Source organism: Nyctereutes procyonoides, unplaced genomic scaffold (assembly GCF_905146905.1).
Source record: "Nyctereutes procyonoides isolate TBG_1078 unplaced genomic scaffold, NYPRO_anot_genome, whole genome shotgun sequence".
NCBI classification, from domain to species: Eukaryota; Metazoa; Chordata; class Mammalia; order Carnivora; family Canidae; genus Nyctereutes; species Nyctereutes procyonoides.
The window spans coordinates 25,530,261-25,546,693 of NW_026575142.1; the positions used below are offsets into that span (position 1 = coordinate 25,530,261).

A 16,433-nucleotide genomic window follows, 5' to 3' on the forward strand; every position below is an offset into this window, starting at 1 on the left:
AACTCAGTCAATGTCATCTTGAGCCTCATAAAGCTGGTGCTTCTATGCAGAATTGAAATTTTTTTTTTAAATTGCCAGTGGGGATATTGTAAACCAGATTTATTATTTCTGATACTGCCTCCAATTAAGACCCTCCACTCTTTATGTTTCATAATGAAATAACTTTATAGGCCTTAGGTGGAAGTAATTAAAATGCATCCCAAATTATAAATGTTTCATTCTTTGATAATGGAAAAACCCAAACTGTGTCATAATTTAATATGTTCATATGAAATTGCTCTTTAATTGTGGACAGCCAGTTATCAGTCTGTATGTTCAGTTATATTTGGCAGAGCCTTCTCTTTTTTGTGATCATCTCATTGTTAATTTGTGATATGAGGCCATTTGGATTTTTTACATGTATTTGTTGAGCACCTACTACATATGTGGCATTGATTTTTTTAATTGTGGTAAAAATTCACATAATATGGAATTTACCATCTTAACCATTTTTAAGTGCATAGTGCAATAGTGTTAAGTATATTCACATTGTTAGGAAATGAATCTGCTGATCTTTTTTATCTTATAAAACTGAAACCCTAAATCCAAAAAAGAACAACCCCTCGTTTCCTCTCCTCCAACCCCTGGTAACCACCATTCTACTTTCTGTTTCTATTAATTTGACTACTTCAGATACTGCGGATAAGTGGAATCATACATTATTTGTCCTTTTGTGACTAGTTTATTTCACTAAGCAGATTGTCCCCCAAGTTAATCCATGTTAAAAGCATGTGTCAGAATTTCCTTCCTTTTTGAGACTGAATAATATTCCATTATATGTATATACCGTATTTTGTTTTTCCACTCACCCAGTGATGAACATTTGAGTTTCTTGCACCTTGTGGCCAAGAGTTTTTGCTGGGTAATTATATATATCACTTTATTGAATTTTTTAAATGCACAGAACTGTTATGCCATCTTATATCTGAGAAGAGCAAGACTAGTCACATTGTGTGCTTTTTCTGAAACTTAATAGCAAATAAATGTCAAGTTGAGAATCAACCTCAGGTTTTCTGACCTTCAGTCCGGTAGTGTTTGTCTCTTTCCTGTAGTTGCCACTTCATATAAGAATTTAAGGATTACCAGGCCAATTTAGCCCCATGACACAATCTAGTGGCACTGTGAGATATCTTCTAAAATATAGTGGTTTTCTAAGACTTTATATGGTATGGAGGTACATTTTTAATAGTTAATATTTTCTCTCTGATTCCTATTTCCCCATACTTTAAAATCTACCAGTTATACGTTTCAATATAAAAAACATAACAAGTAAAAAAAAAAACATAACAAGTATTTAGAAGAACACTGAGTATTACTAAGTCTTGAATTAAAACCTTTGACAATTCTTTTTTAAGCTATTCTACTGAGGTAAAATATATTTAAAATAAAACATGCCATTTTAACCATTTTTAAGTATACAATTCAGTGGAATTAATTACATTCACAATGTTGTTCAGCCATCCCCTTTATTTCCAGAGCTTATCATCCCAAACAGAAACTCTGTAACTATTAAACAACGACCCACTATTCCCCATCCCTCCAGCCCATGGTGAATTATTTCCTGTCTCTGTGAATTTGCCTGTCTAGATAGTTCATATAAGTGGATTAACACAATATTTGTCCTTTTGTTTCTGGCTTATTTCACTCTGCATAATGTTTTCAAAGTTTATCCATATTACAGCATGTATCAGAACTTCATCCTTCTTATGACTGAATAATATTCCATACCACATTTTGTTTTTTCCATTCATCTGTTGATAGACTTGGGTTGTTTCCACTTTTTTGGTTATTGTAAATAAATCTGCAGTGAATATTGGCATACAGGTATCTTCTGGAGTTCCTGTTTTCCCTTCATTTGGGTATATGCCTAAGAATGGAATTACTACATCATATACCAATTCTATGTTTAACTTTTTGAGGAACCAGTAAACTGTTTTTCACATGGCTGAACCATTTTACAAGCCTACCAGCAGTATATGCTAGCAATTTCTCCACATTTTTTATATTTTATTTATTTATTTGAGAGAGAGAGAGAGAGAGAGAGAGTACAAACAGGGGAAGAGGCAGAGGAAGAAGCAGACTTCTCACTGAGCTGGGAGCCCAACACAGGGCTCGATCCTAGGACCCCAGGGTCACAACCTGAGCCAAAGGCCACTCAGGTCCCCTTCTCCACATTTAACAACATAGGTTATTATCTGTATTTTTAATTATTTCCATCCTAGTGCCTGTCTAGTGTTATCTCATTCTGGTTTGATTTACATTTCCCTAATGGCTAATTTTCTCATGTGCTTATTGGCCATCTATAGACTATCTTTGGAATACTATTTATTCAAGTCCTTTGCCCAGTTTTATTTGGGTTATTTGTCTTTTTATTGTTGAGTTGCCGGAGTTCTTTATATATTCTAAATATTAAGCTCCTATCAGATACATGTTTTCTCCCATTCCATAGGTTGCCTTTTCTAATGTCCTTTGATGTATAAAAGTTTTAATTTTAATGAAATCCAATTTATCTCATTATTCTTTTGTTATTCATGCTTTTGGTGCCATATCTAAGAACAGGTAGCCAAACCAAGGACATAAAAATTTACTTCTTATGTTTCTTCTAAAAGGTTTAGAGTTTTAGCTCTTATATTAAAGTTTGGTCTATTTCTTAGTTAATTTTTGTACTTTGCAACTATTAAAACAGGCGCATCCTGGAGTGCTCTGTATAGAACAGCCACAGAGGAATACCTATGTTGTCTCAAAATCACACTTTTGATGCAGACAGTGAGCGACCCCAAGTATGAATACAACTGTTCGTTACTAATCATAATTACTCTCATGTATAAAAGAGGATATTTTAAGGAAATTAACAGCATATCAAATCCTTGGTATTAGAGAAATAATTCTTAAAAATTTTCAATGGTTGCTTTTGATTTAGGCCTTAGCTATTACCCTCTCCCCAAACTTCTTTATCTGCACAACTTAACTCCAGTCCATGTTCAGTCCTGTGTAAACATACTGACTGTGTGTGTATAGAGGCCTGGGAGCAGTGATGGTGGAGCGGATTCAGGGCAAGAGAGCAAATGAATGCCTCCTCTGAAACGAATAGAAAGGGGTATGAGTAAAGCACAAACACATACCCAAGGGGAGAAAGGTGTTCTGAAGCAGGATTGGAGCAGGATTAAAACATACTGTGTAGTTCAAAAATTTTAAAAATCTTTATTGATAGCTAGCAGCTAGATTAGTGGTTCACAGCCCTGATCAAATATTTAGAATCACCATGTGAGCTTTTTAAAAATGTCAAGATGCAGGAGACATCCTAAAGATTCTGATTTAATTGATCTGCATTAGATCTACATTCCAGTTGTTTTTTAAAAGGTCCCTCAGTTATTCTAATATGCAGCCAATATTTGCCCAGCAATGCAGCAGTTGCACAATTTAGTCTTTGAATCGTTCAGAGTATTTGACTAATATATACTGTCACAGCAGGCCACCTGAAAAAGATGATCTTTCACAGAGTGAGATTACAGGGGGTCTCCAAGTGTCCCCACCTATCACACCTTCCCTTGCATAGAAATGGTTAAAATCCCACCCTTGGAGTCTCACTCCTTTGCCTTGACTCTATTTTTTTAAGGGAAATATTTCTGAGATTTGCCTCATCTGTCATCTATACCTTGGAATAAGTGGGCTTATCCACTTATAAGTGGAATAAATGGCTTATCAGATCATTAGAAAAACTGGTAATAGAAGTATTGATAATGGAGAGGAGGAGAGCCCCGTGGGGATGGCTCCCCTGATTAACAAAGTTACAGAGGAAAACTGGGAGGTAGCCATGACAGACATTATTCACGTCACAGTTCTGAATGAGCATCAGTATGTTATGTCCCACTAAATTTTGCTTCTTGTTTGTCAATTTCCTAGGGCTAATTTTTTTCTAAGAAGAAACCTATTTGGTTGACTAATTATCCACCTTTAAGAGTTTTAAAACTGAGATACCAGAAGTTAAGCATCTTTTCTAAATGTTTCATAAATTATTTCTTTTGCGTTTGATGATATATGAGTCCTGACCTGGGACAACCCCTAGAAGAGTGAGTCATCTAAGATACCTGTCACAGCAGGGCTGGAGGCAGAAAAAATTCTAAGTGTGCATATGGTTATGTGTTATTAGGTTAACTCTTATGCTTTACTCATACATTTTTATACAAGGATCTCGATTGAGTGCTAATGACTGCTTTGTACATCTAGTTTGGGATTAGCCAAAATTTGATTTCATGCACAACATAGTTTTTCCTTTAAAAAACACTCTCTTCTTTTCTAGAAAACAAAAAGAAGTATCCATATTATTAACACTTTATTCATTCATTCATTTAATGTTGGACATTGGTAATTTGATGGTGAGGAAAAACAAACATAATCCCTTCTGTTTGGTAGCTTTCAGAATAGAGAGGGAACAAACATTAGTCATCAATCAGGAGTATAACTACTTTATAACTGTGACATGTGTGATGAAAGGGAGATACACGGTTCTCTAAAAGCATATAATAGGAGAACCTGGATGAAGTGGTCAGAAAGACAGGAAGCATAAAAAGCAGGGGGTACAGGATGTGCTAAGGTCCTGTGGTGAGAGGGAATATGGTCTATCAAAGAAACTAAAGGAAGCATAAAGAGTGTGAAAGTGAGATGTGTGAAAAGTGTGGAAAGAGTGTGAAAAGTGAGACGAAAAAGAGTTTCTGGTTTTTATCCTAAGAACAATAGGAAACTCCTCAAGAGTTTTAACCAAAGAAGGATATGATCAGGACTGAGTTTTTAACAGAATCATTCATGCTACAATGGCAAAGACAGACTGGAGGAAGGCAAGGATGAGGAAGGTTTGAAGACTGGTTGAGAAGCTATTATAAAAGTCCAAGCAAGAGAGAAGTAGTTTGGGCCAAGGTAGTGAAGGCAGAGCCTGTGAGGTGGCAGGAATGGAAAGAATGGTGCTCTCCACTCTGAGAAATGGGATGTCTAAATAGTCATTGAAAAGGGGATGGAGTGGGAAGGTGAGGAGACTCCCAGCTTTCAGGCTTATATAAATACATGGCTGACTTTCAACATCAGTAAGAACACTGGAAAAGAACCAAGTTTGGGGGAAAGGTCATAAATTCCATTTTCCAATTTTGAGCCGGAAATGACTTTGAGACAAAAAAAGAATTTTTATGCAAAACTCATTTGTAATACAGTAGGATATCCTTAATTCACAGCAACAGTAAGAGAGGCATTAAACTTGATCACATTTTGCAAATTAGTAAGTAAATAAACAATTTAAGATTAAGAGTGCTATACTTCATCTTGCTGCTTTGCTTTAATTACTAATGACACCATTCTCAACTATACCAGTAAATATGTTTTTGGGTTTTTTTTTTTAGAAACAATGAAGTTGTGGTAATGGGAAATAGTTAAGCTAGTAAACCTTGGCTGAGACAAATGTGGGGGAAGGGGGAGTAGGAGGGTGTGATGGGGGGGCATATGTGTGTGTTTTCTGGAAAGATTTATTGAGCTAACTAAACCAGTGAGGTTCATTGGTATTTACAAATGGTTCATTAGTGACTATCTGAACACAAGGTGAATTCACATTAAATGATAAGACTGCCTAATAATTAGTGTGTGCCACTCCTTGGAATTTGTAATTAGAGAAAAGAGACAAAATGAAAGGAAATAGATAAAAGAATAGTTGTTATAAAATTAAAATCCTTTAAAGCCAATTCTGTTTCTTTGTGAAGCAAACAAGTCAAAGAGGACCAGAAGAATTGAAAATGTACTTCCTCTCTTAATTGGTAAATCAACTTCAGGCTACATTAGGATTTCTGGTTTTGTTCTAAAAACAGTGGACAATCCCTACTTGTTATTTATTTAACTTACTTACTTACTTATACTTACTTATTGAAAATCCCTAGTAGTTTTAAACTAAAGAGTGACATGACCAGGATTAATGTTTCTAAAAAGAATTACCTGGGCACTAATTGACATTTGGCGCTGGATAATTCTTTGTTATGGGGGGATTGACCTATGCGTTATAGAATGTTTGGCAGCATCCTTGTACCCTACTCACCAACAGCAAAGCTCCCACCTTGAGCTGTGACAACCAAAAATGTCTCCAGACATTACTGAATACTCCCCTTTGAGGATCATTGGACTAAATCTAGAATGCCCAAGAATGTCATTTGACAACTATTTAGGAGTCTATTGGCTTTTACTATGTTCCATAAATATTTACTGGGGACCTTCTTTGTTGTGATGTTCAAAGAAGAGCAACACTTAGCCTCTCTGCTTTTTAAGATGACTGTGGGGAAGGGTTGGGGGACTGACAAATATAGAAATTAAAGGATGAGGAAAGATGTCATTCCAAAGGAGGATAGGGAAGGATGCTCTCTCAAGTGTAGGTTTCCACACTAGCTTAGAATTATCTTGTAACTGAGTTTTCTCAGAGGCAAAATCTTGAGATCTAACCTATCAATGACTAGGTTTCCCTGTGGTCATTGAGAAAAATATTCCACATGGAACATCCTTTGCATACAGTCTCTCCTGACTTCTCCTAATCCACTATAGCCTTTCTTTTCTATCTCTCCCTCTCCTCTGACTCCACCTGGCCTTATTGATATGTTTAAATTTCACTGAGCTTTGGTGGGAAGGGGGGGTCACGTCTAAACCCCACCTGACCTGTCCAGTCGTTACTGTTCCATTTCTCACCGCATAATGACTAACCCTGCTATGCCACAGACATTATTTTCTCATGAGTAACAATCAGCTTTCACTGCCAAATTCCACAGCCTTCTTTTTGTGTTCCATTACTGGCCTCCCTCCCTTCTGTTTCTCCTTCTTAGGTTTCCTTGGTTCTCCCTTGCTTCTCTTCCAGTTGGGCTCATTTTTTTCTTTTCCGGCTTTTCCTCATTGACTTACAAACCACATAGCTAACTCAAGTAATCAGTGAATTTAAATACCTGATGTGGTTGGATTCTCCAGTATTCCTCTCTCACTTAAAGTGAGGAAGTGTATTTGTAAATAAAATTGAACTAAACTATTAATTGCTACCTACAGAATTTTTAACAGTTAAATCTACCACTATACACTTTGCAATCAGGTGGGCTCCTTTTTAAAGAGAATATTACTTTTCACTGAGCAGAAGACTTTGTTCTGATATCCTGCATAACAAAACACATCCTTGCTTCAGTTCCTGCCTGATACAAATGCATGCAAGATAATGACTTGCCCTAAAAGCTGGTCCTCTGTTTTACTTTCATACCTTTGGAGCAGCTCAAAGAAAAAATTAGTCATTTATGCTTCAGAAAATTATAAAGAATTCTAAAGGTTGATCCTCAGTGTCTTTGGGAGGTTTTTAATTCATTTTGAAAAATATGGAAATGAATGGGTTTTTTTGGACATTTTTTAAAAGTGCCTTTTGATGAAAATCCCCAAAGACCCAAGTGATTGGAAGAACTGGACATCCGCTCAAGATTTCTGTGTTGAAGAAGGCGGGACGCTAGTTGCCATTGAAAATGAGGTGGAGCAAGGTAGAGTACTCAACATTTCAATCAGCCAAAAATAACCATTCTTATTCAAATATTTATTACAATGTTCCCCCCAAATACTAACATTTCTAAACCCACATTTTAAGTATTATATTGCTGATGACACATAAAATTTCAGTTTGACCTACAAGGTTTATATCATGACATCTGTAAAAGTTAGTGCATTGCATTGCTTATAAACTGCTGATTTTTGGAGTCTTGTCTCCCTAGTAGTAGTGGAAAAAATAAGAACATATTTATGATCTTTATTTCAACATGACTAAAACAATTGGAGGTAAATTCTTTTATAATTGCATGGTTATCAGTTTTAAATCCCTTTAGATTTACCTGTACACTTGTATCTGATATTTAGGCAGTTGTATACTTCAGTTTAAGTATAGGAGATAAATCCTCTTTTGTTTAGAAAGGCATTGAATGAACACTGGAAATTGCTTTGTTAATGATATGACGAAATCCCAGGTTTAGCCAGCTAATGTCTGTCAATTTATACTGAAACAAAAGTGAAAGAGACTGCATTACCTTAATAAGAACAGAGTAACAAATTCCTACAATTGATAGATAATTAAGTTTTGCTGTCATTTAAATAAAATCATAGCTATAAATAGAATTTGATGATTACCCAAATGGTTTATATGGTATTAAATTTAATAATATATTCCTATTTTTCAGCTTTCATTACTATGAATCTTTTTGGCCAGACCACTAATGTGTGGATAGGGTTACAAAATGATAATTATGAAAAATGGCTAAATGGAAAGCCTTTGGCATACTCTAACTGGTCTCCATTTGATGTAATAAATGTAAGTTTTCAGATTTATTTTTTAGAAATCATTTTAGCAAGAGATCCTATTTAATACTTACTTATTAAACTGTTTTTTGCTCCCTATACTTTATAAGCATAAATTTTTATTAGTCTGTTATTAATATACTAATTTTCAATAATGTAACTACATATCATTTTCATGTGTTCCATTAATGTAATTACTATCACAACAAGTATTTATTTTGTAGGTTATGAAGTGATCTGTGAACAGGTTTATTAAATGCAAATACAGGAATAATAGTGTTTGAATTTTTTAAATTGTCATTAATAAAAATGTCAGTGTTATAATAATGCTATATGTTACCCTTTTTTAAAAAAAACATGTATCTTTTTAAAGATTCCAAGTCATAACACCACTGAAGCTCAAAAACATATTCCTCTCTGTGCTTTGCTATCAAGTAATCCTAATTTTCATTTCACTGGAAAATGGTATTTTGAAGACTGTGGAAAAGAAGGTCATGGGTTTGTTTGTGAAAAAATGCAGGGTAAGAAATATTTGCTTTTTTATTCCTTTCATCTCTATGCCCCACTCTTCTCTTCCATATTTGTTTTATACACTTTGTGACTGTCATTTTCATAGCTAGCAGTGCCAGGTACTTACTTTTTTGAGTTTTACATATATTTACTCACTTAATCTCCACTACCCGAGATTTACGCCTTTTAGTGGGGTTCTAAAGACTACAGAGACTAGTGGGGTTCTAAAGATTACAGAGACCGCTTGAGAGATAACCACATTTATGCATCCATTTTGGACATGTCAAATGGCTTTACTGCTTTGTTCTGGGTCTATGAGTGTATTCAGGTAATGAAAAAGACTTTAAGAAAATGGTATAAAGAGTCAAAGAAATAAACTAACATTTCCTACTTTCTTGGAAACATAAAAATGTGGCTGTGGCTAAATATGGCATGCAGCATGTTTCTAGAGCTGATGATCAGAACCCCGAGTGACTTTTGGTATGAAATACAAAAGCCATACTCTCACACATGGTCAGTGGGGTTGATAATCAGGTTAAATGTACTGCAAATGACCTTGAATAATAAAACTAAAAACAGCTCATATCTCATGCTTTCACCAAGTGCAAGGCTTCCCTGTACCATGCTACCCTAGAACACCACAGTTTGTTTCTGGAGCTGGGTAGGACTCTGCATAGCCTATTGTATATATACTTAGTGGAATATGAATTTTACCTCTTAGCATTGCATGCATGTGAACTCTCTAATGCACTAATCATCATCCCCAGAAACGGAGTTCCACAGAAGCCCTATTTCCTAATTCACAGTTACAACTTAAACATAATACTAGGAACTGAAAGAAGATACCCAGTTATAGCAATAGTATTATGAGAAGAGCAGAGTCTTGTAGGGAAAGAAATATCAATATACCATGAACTTACACACCTATGATATACCTGGCACTGTGCCTTGGCTTCCTAAGCAATAAGGCATAAAAGCTTCCCAACAATGCTAGGAAGTAGGTAAAAGTCTTCCCATTTTACAGATAAGAACCTTGAGGCTTAGGAAAAGTAAAAAATATATTCAAAGTCTCTCAGTTAAAGACAATGATCTATTTTATGACCTTGATGTTGATCTCTTCTTTAAATATACTACTCTCTGACCATTTTCTCTTTGATAATTTTGGGACTAACAATGTAAATGTTCTTTTGGACATAGTATAAAGTAGCTGTGGTTGAGAGCATAGGCACTGGAGTTCACGCCCCACCTGGGTTCCTTCCCCACCTCTGTAAATAACTACCAGTGAAGTTTCTTATCTTCTCCAAACTTGATTTCCACATCTATCAAGTGAGATAATTACTATCTCACAGACTCTATGTATATACAATGCTTAGCAAGTTGCTAGCATATTAACAAAAGATAGTTTCTACTATTATTTCCAAAAAATATTATTCAACTACATAAATTCTTTTTAAAAAAAGATTTTATTTATTTATTCATGAGGGACACAGAGAGAGAGAGGCAGAGACACAGGCAGAGGGAGGAACAGGCTCAATGCAGGGAGCCTGATGTGGGACTTGATCCCCGGGACTCCAGGATCACTCCCTGGGCGGAAGGCAGGCACTAAACCACTGAGCCATCCAGGGATCCCCCCAACTACATAAGTTCTTTTTTTTTTTTTACATAAATTCTTGTAGCCTATAGTTAAGTGCCCCAATTCTGATCCACTTCTTTATTTGCCATATAAATATGTGCTTACATTGGACTTAGAGACTAAAGTCTAACACCTGAAAGATAAAGATTTCTAAGTAGCAGGGATACAAGGACAAAGTCAAGACCCCCAATTTGGGACTTGTTTTCAAACATATCTTTCTTTTTCAGGTCAGGGGGTGGCAAAATCATGTTGCTCAAAATCACTTATGCTTTGAAGTTTGATGAAATCAATTACACGTGGAGAATTTTATATGTGTGAAAATACAGATATATAATGTAATGGGGAAAATAGTTAAATTGGTATTTAGTTCACATCTATGAAAATTTCAGTTAATTTAATTTACTAATTATTATTTTTAAAAATCTACTATGGTATTGTACTGGGTTTTAAAAAAAATAACCTTAGGCTTGGTACACAGGCTGGCAAACAGACCTCTAATAAAGAATAAACAGGTATAAAAGTGTACTCCACCACAATTTAGTTGGTAAATAGGTTAATTTCACTTTGGTTTTACAATATGCACTACTATTATTTTGAGGTCACATTTTCAGGTAAAAGTCATATTCCCATTTTGCCATTTTCACTTGGCATAAAGAACCTACATTTACTGAGCACCTGCTATGTTCCAAGGCACTATGTTCCAAGTACTGAGTTTCAGTAAGTACCCTATGTGGTTATCTCTGAATTCTACACACACCTTACTAAGGAAGGCCTTACTTATCTCTTACAGAACATAAATTTGAGGTTTGGAGGGATTATTTATATTCCCAAGGTGATTTAGCCTTATATAGTCAGGACTGGGATTGATTCCCAAGTCTTCTGACCTACCCACACCTCATCGTGCTCAAGTGTGATACATTCCAAATGTAATAAAACCAACAAACAAGGAAATACCTCAGACACTTTGGATCAAACAGTTCAGAAATACTTACCTTGTTTTTCTGTTTTAGGTTTCCCAAATTTAGCCTATCCTAATACATACTATAGTTAGAACAAAAAGGCAAGTGCACATATTAAAGAGGAAATGTCTTGGATGTAAAAACACGAGTTTGGCTGTCATATAATCTGTCACTCATGAGAAAGAAAGCACCAGTGATCATGTCTGGGAAAATCTTGCCTTTTAATTTGTAAATCTTGACTCTGACAGGTGACATATTAATAGTAAGTCATTAAGGAACTGTGTGTATTTTAATTGTTTATTAATGTAATCTTTAAACTTTTTAGAATTTATACATGTAAACATTAAACATGATAGCAACTATCATGCAATCTCAAATGTAATAAAGGGTGGCATCTGAGAATATGCGCTTGTAAAATTATGTTTGCAACACAGTATATAACTACATAATATATGTCAATATTCCTTAATATTAAGATCACCCAGAGCTGAGTGTGTTAGGCTGGGTGTAGCTAGTGGAATAAAACCCACCTAAGGAGATCAGTTCCATCAAAAAGTGGTCAGTTTAAAAAGGTGCAGTCAAAAATAGAAAATCTGCAAATGGTTAGCTATATGTGTATACTTTTAAAAACACTCATGCATTAAAAATTTCCTAAGTGTTCTCATTCTTAAGCATCACCTATGCTTTCAGGTATTATCCTCATTTCAAAATAGTTCTGGGAAGGAAAACTCTGATGCTAACCACAGTAGGGATCATTATGACAGGGATCCAGGCTAAGCTTTGCCTCTTCCTTTCTCAATCAGATGCTAAAAATAATTTTTTAAAATTAATTTTTGTTGTTGTTCTTGTTCTAGATACCTCTGGACACACTGTAAACACATCTGATATGTACCCAGTCCCTGATACCTTGGAATATGGAAACAGAACTTATAAAATAATTAATGCAAATATGACTTGGTATACAGCAATAAAAACCTGCCTAATGCACGGAGCAGAACTGGCCAGCATTACAGATCAGTATCACCAGTCCTTCCTCACGGTTATCCTCAACCGGCTAGGACATGCCCACTGGATTGGACTGTTCACTGCAGATGTAGGTATCTTAAATCCCTTGGAACATCCCTGAATAAGTAAATTTCAAATCTGCCTCCTTAGTGATATGGCCAGTGAATTAACACAAAAAAAATTCCCAGAAATAATAGTAAATGTAACATTTAAGTAATTGGTTTATAGAATAACTACTGACCGACCTCATGAAGAGCCTATGACTACAAATTAAAGGCATACACCTTTTAAAAGAATACATCCCCTTGCCTAATTTCTGAGAATTAATGCCCTTCAAAGCTTCTCTGAAAATTTCTGAGTATCTGCCTCCTGTGGGCAATGGAACACATCTTAAACTCAAGCACCTGCATTTGAGTAATTCGTTGCATTTAAGAAATCCCCAAGAGAAGTGGATCGTACTTCCTGCCTAGAAATGTGGTTATTATTTTTTTTTATTTTTATTTATTTATTCATGAGAGACAGAGAGAGGCAGAGAGAGAAGCAGGCTCCCTGCGAGGAGCCCGATGTGGGACTCGATCCAGGGACTCCAGGATCACTCCCTGGGCTGAAGGCAGACGCTCAACCACTGAGCCACCCAGGCATCCTGAAATGCGGTTATTAATTCAGTACCTCCTTGGAATTTAACACATGGGTTTTCTGTCTAGGGATGTATTTTGGAGAGAAAGATTTTTTTAATTTTCTCTTTTTTTAAATAACAGTATTATACGCTCAAAGTAGTGAAAAGTAAAATCTATTTTACCCCAACCTCTGGTTCTACTCCCCAAGGATAATCACTGTAAACAGTTTCTGGAGCATCATTTAGAAATTTTCTAGATATGCACATATATACACATAATGCATATGTTTATTTTTTTAAGTACAAATGAAGTCACATTACATGTGCTGTCCTTAAATTTGCTTTTTGTTTAACATACCTTATACAGCTTTCCATGTCAGCACATAAAAATTTAACACATTCTTTGGGACAGCACCACATGGGATATACCATTACCATTCTCCCCTGAATAGAAATTTGGGCTCTTCCCAGTTTTTCACAACTATAAGTAATACAAACAAACAACTTTGTGCAAGTTGAATAAATTCCTAGAAATGAAATTGCTAAGCACGCTTTAAATTTTTAAGAAATAGTGCCATAATGCCTGCCAAAAGTTTGTACTGATTTACATGCCAACAACTATGATAACATGTTGTTGTTTTTTTCACATCCTTATCAATACTAGGTATTATCAAAATTTAATCTTGCCATTGGGATATGGGAGGGAATGGTATTTTATAATTGTTTATTGTATTTTTGCATATCAGAATGTTTTAATTTGCTGTAGTCAATTTTGCATTATGGCCTCTGTATTTTGTATCCTACTTGAAAAGATTTCTCCACACCAAGAGGATAAGATATTCAGCCAAGTTTTCTTTAGCACTTTTATGTTTTCAATTTTATGTGTGAATCTTTGATCAATCTGAAATTTGTTTTGGTGTAAAGAACAAGATACTGATCAACTTTTCTCTGATCTCTTACTGGGAAATTATTGTGGCAAACAACCAAGGATTCCCAAAAACTAAAAAAGGTACCGTTGTGATAGATATTTCTTTTTGTCAGGCCATATTCACAAGCTGTCCTAGACCCTCCCCCTGAAAAATAAGTCTAGATGTGGAAATATAAATGTATGTGTCAAGTAAGGGCTGCTCAAACAGCATTGGGTAATGCCACCAGAAGTCCTAGCAAGGAAATAATGGCCCAATTTCCCTCCACAGAATGGTCTTAATTTTGACTGGTCAGATGGAACCAAATCTTCCTTCACTTTTTGGAAAGATGATGAGTCCTCCATCTTGGGTGACTGTGTTTTTGCTGACACCAGTGGACGCTGGAGCAGCACAGCCTGCGAGTCATTTCTGCAAGGAGCAATTTGTCATGTACCTTCTGGTAGGTTCCATTCTATTCAACCCAACAAATATGTACTGGAAACCTACTGTGTGCAAAGCACCGTGCTAAGCAGGAGCTATGAGTAAGAGTAATAAGAAGTATCTGCCCCCAAGAAGCCTCTGGTCTGGTATGTGATGTTCAGACAAATGAGCTGTTATACCAGGCAGGGCTACCAAATGATGGAAAAGTAGCAAGTGTCATGGGGGTTAGCAAGAAAGAGAACACATCATTTCCACTTGAGCATAAGTAGAAAGACTTCTTGAAGGACATGACCGTGGAGACTTGCCTTGAAGAATAGGTGGAATATAGTCAACTGTGATGGGACACATGGGGAGGCATTCTGAGCAGAAAACTTTGTACAAAGACATGAAAGGAAAAAAGGATTGGACATGTATAAAGCAAAGCTCATGTTGAGATTTGCCTGCATGGCAGGGTACCAGTAAAGAGGTGGGAAATTAGGCTAGAAACCTGCATTTAGAGCATGTATGAAGGAAAAACTAATTCTTCTAAAACACCATAGAAGTTATCCTTCCCTTTTCAATAGCATTGCATTTACTGAGTGCTTAAGAAGTGTCAGATACTAGTTCATTTAAATTTATTGTGTAGGGGGATCCCTGGGTGGCGCAGCGGTTTGGCGCCTGCCTTTGGCTCAGGGCGTGATCCTGGAGACCCGGGATCAAATCCCACATCGGGCTCCCGGTGCATGGAGCCTGCTTATGTCTCTGCCTCTCTCTCTCTCTCTCTCTCTCTCTCTCTCTCTCTCTGTGTGTGTGTGTGTGACTATCATAAATAAATTTAAAAAAAATTAAATTTATTGTGTAGGGGCACAGTCAGTAGAGCATACAACTCTTAATCTCAAAGTCAGGAGTTTGAATCCCATGTTGGAGGCAGAGATTACTTAGAAGAAAAAAAATTTAGGGGCACCTAAGTGGCTCAGTTGGTTACGCATCTGCCTTTTGTTCAGGTCATGATCTCACAGTTCCAGGATCTAGCCTCACATCAGGCTCCCTGCTCAGTGGGGAATCTGCTTCTCCCTCTCCCTCTGCCCCTCTCCACTGCTCATGCTCTATCTCTCTCTCTCATTCTCTCTCAGATAATTAAATCTTTAAAAAAAATTTAATAAACTTCTCATGTAAGAAAGATGTTGTTAGCTGTCTTTTTATAGATAAAGAAACCGAAGTGTGAGGAAGATAGGTAACATGTCTACAGCCATACATATGTAGGATCTCAGCATGGATTTGACTCTCATGCTTGACCTTTAAAGCAAAGTCCACCTGAAATTTCCCTTAGTTATATATTATGTTATGTTATGCTATGTTACTTTACTGAATGCATGTTTTTCTCTCATAGGTTGATTGGCAAGTAAGGATTTACTAAAACTATAATATACAGCACTGCACAGAACACATTTTGTACATTTGGAAGTGCCTCTTGCCTACTTCATTCAGCTTCCAGTATTTCCACGAATCACATCCCCAAATTTTTCCACCCTTTAGGATACCAATTACAAACATAAAAGACAGCTACCCTCACCCAAGCAGCACCCAAACTAAACCTAAGGAGCAATGCATTAATATCTCCTGGTATGTTAGGTAAAGATTATTTCTGCCAGAAAGTTTACAAAACAATCTTGGTTTTATGATCATTTATAGTAAACCCACTCTTTCAGAGTATTATCATGAAAATCTCATTACACATATTTATCTTAGTCTGTCATAGAATTTAATGCAATGTATATCTTAATAAATGAACCCAGTCACCATCCTAAAATCATAACTGATTTTTGTTCATAGAAACAAAACAATTTGGACATCCAGAGTTGTGCTCAGAAACATCAATTCCCTGGATAAAATTCAAAAGTAATTGCTACAGTTTTTCTACAGTCCTAGACAGTATGAGTTTTGAGGCTGCTCATGAATTTTGCAAAAAGGAAGGTAATTCTTTTTGTGATGGTAAAATGCTTTCAATGCAT

General features: G+C 35.9%; 1 protein-coding gene across 2 annotated transcripts in view; it reads left to right on the forward strand.

Annotated features, from left to right (window-relative positions):
* The window catches only part of PLA2R1 (phospholipase A2 receptor 1), a 114,411-nt gene that overhangs the window by 93,141 nt on the left and 4,837 nt on the right, over positions 1-16,433 (forward strand). For both annotated transcript variants that reach the window (XM_055307927.1, XM_055307928.1), the window contains exons 21-26: positions 7,451-7,568; positions 8,256-8,386; positions 8,747-8,894; positions 12,330-12,568; positions 14,293-14,461; positions 16,255-16,395. In XM_055307927.1, the coding sequence (XP_055163902.1) occupies positions 7,451-7,568; positions 8,256-8,386; positions 8,747-8,894; positions 12,330-12,568; positions 14,293-14,461; positions 16,255-16,395 (946 nt within the window). The remainder of the gene's footprint in view (positions 1-7,450; positions 7,569-8,255; positions 8,387-8,746; positions 8,895-12,329; positions 12,569-14,292; positions 14,462-16,254; positions 16,396-16,433) is intronic.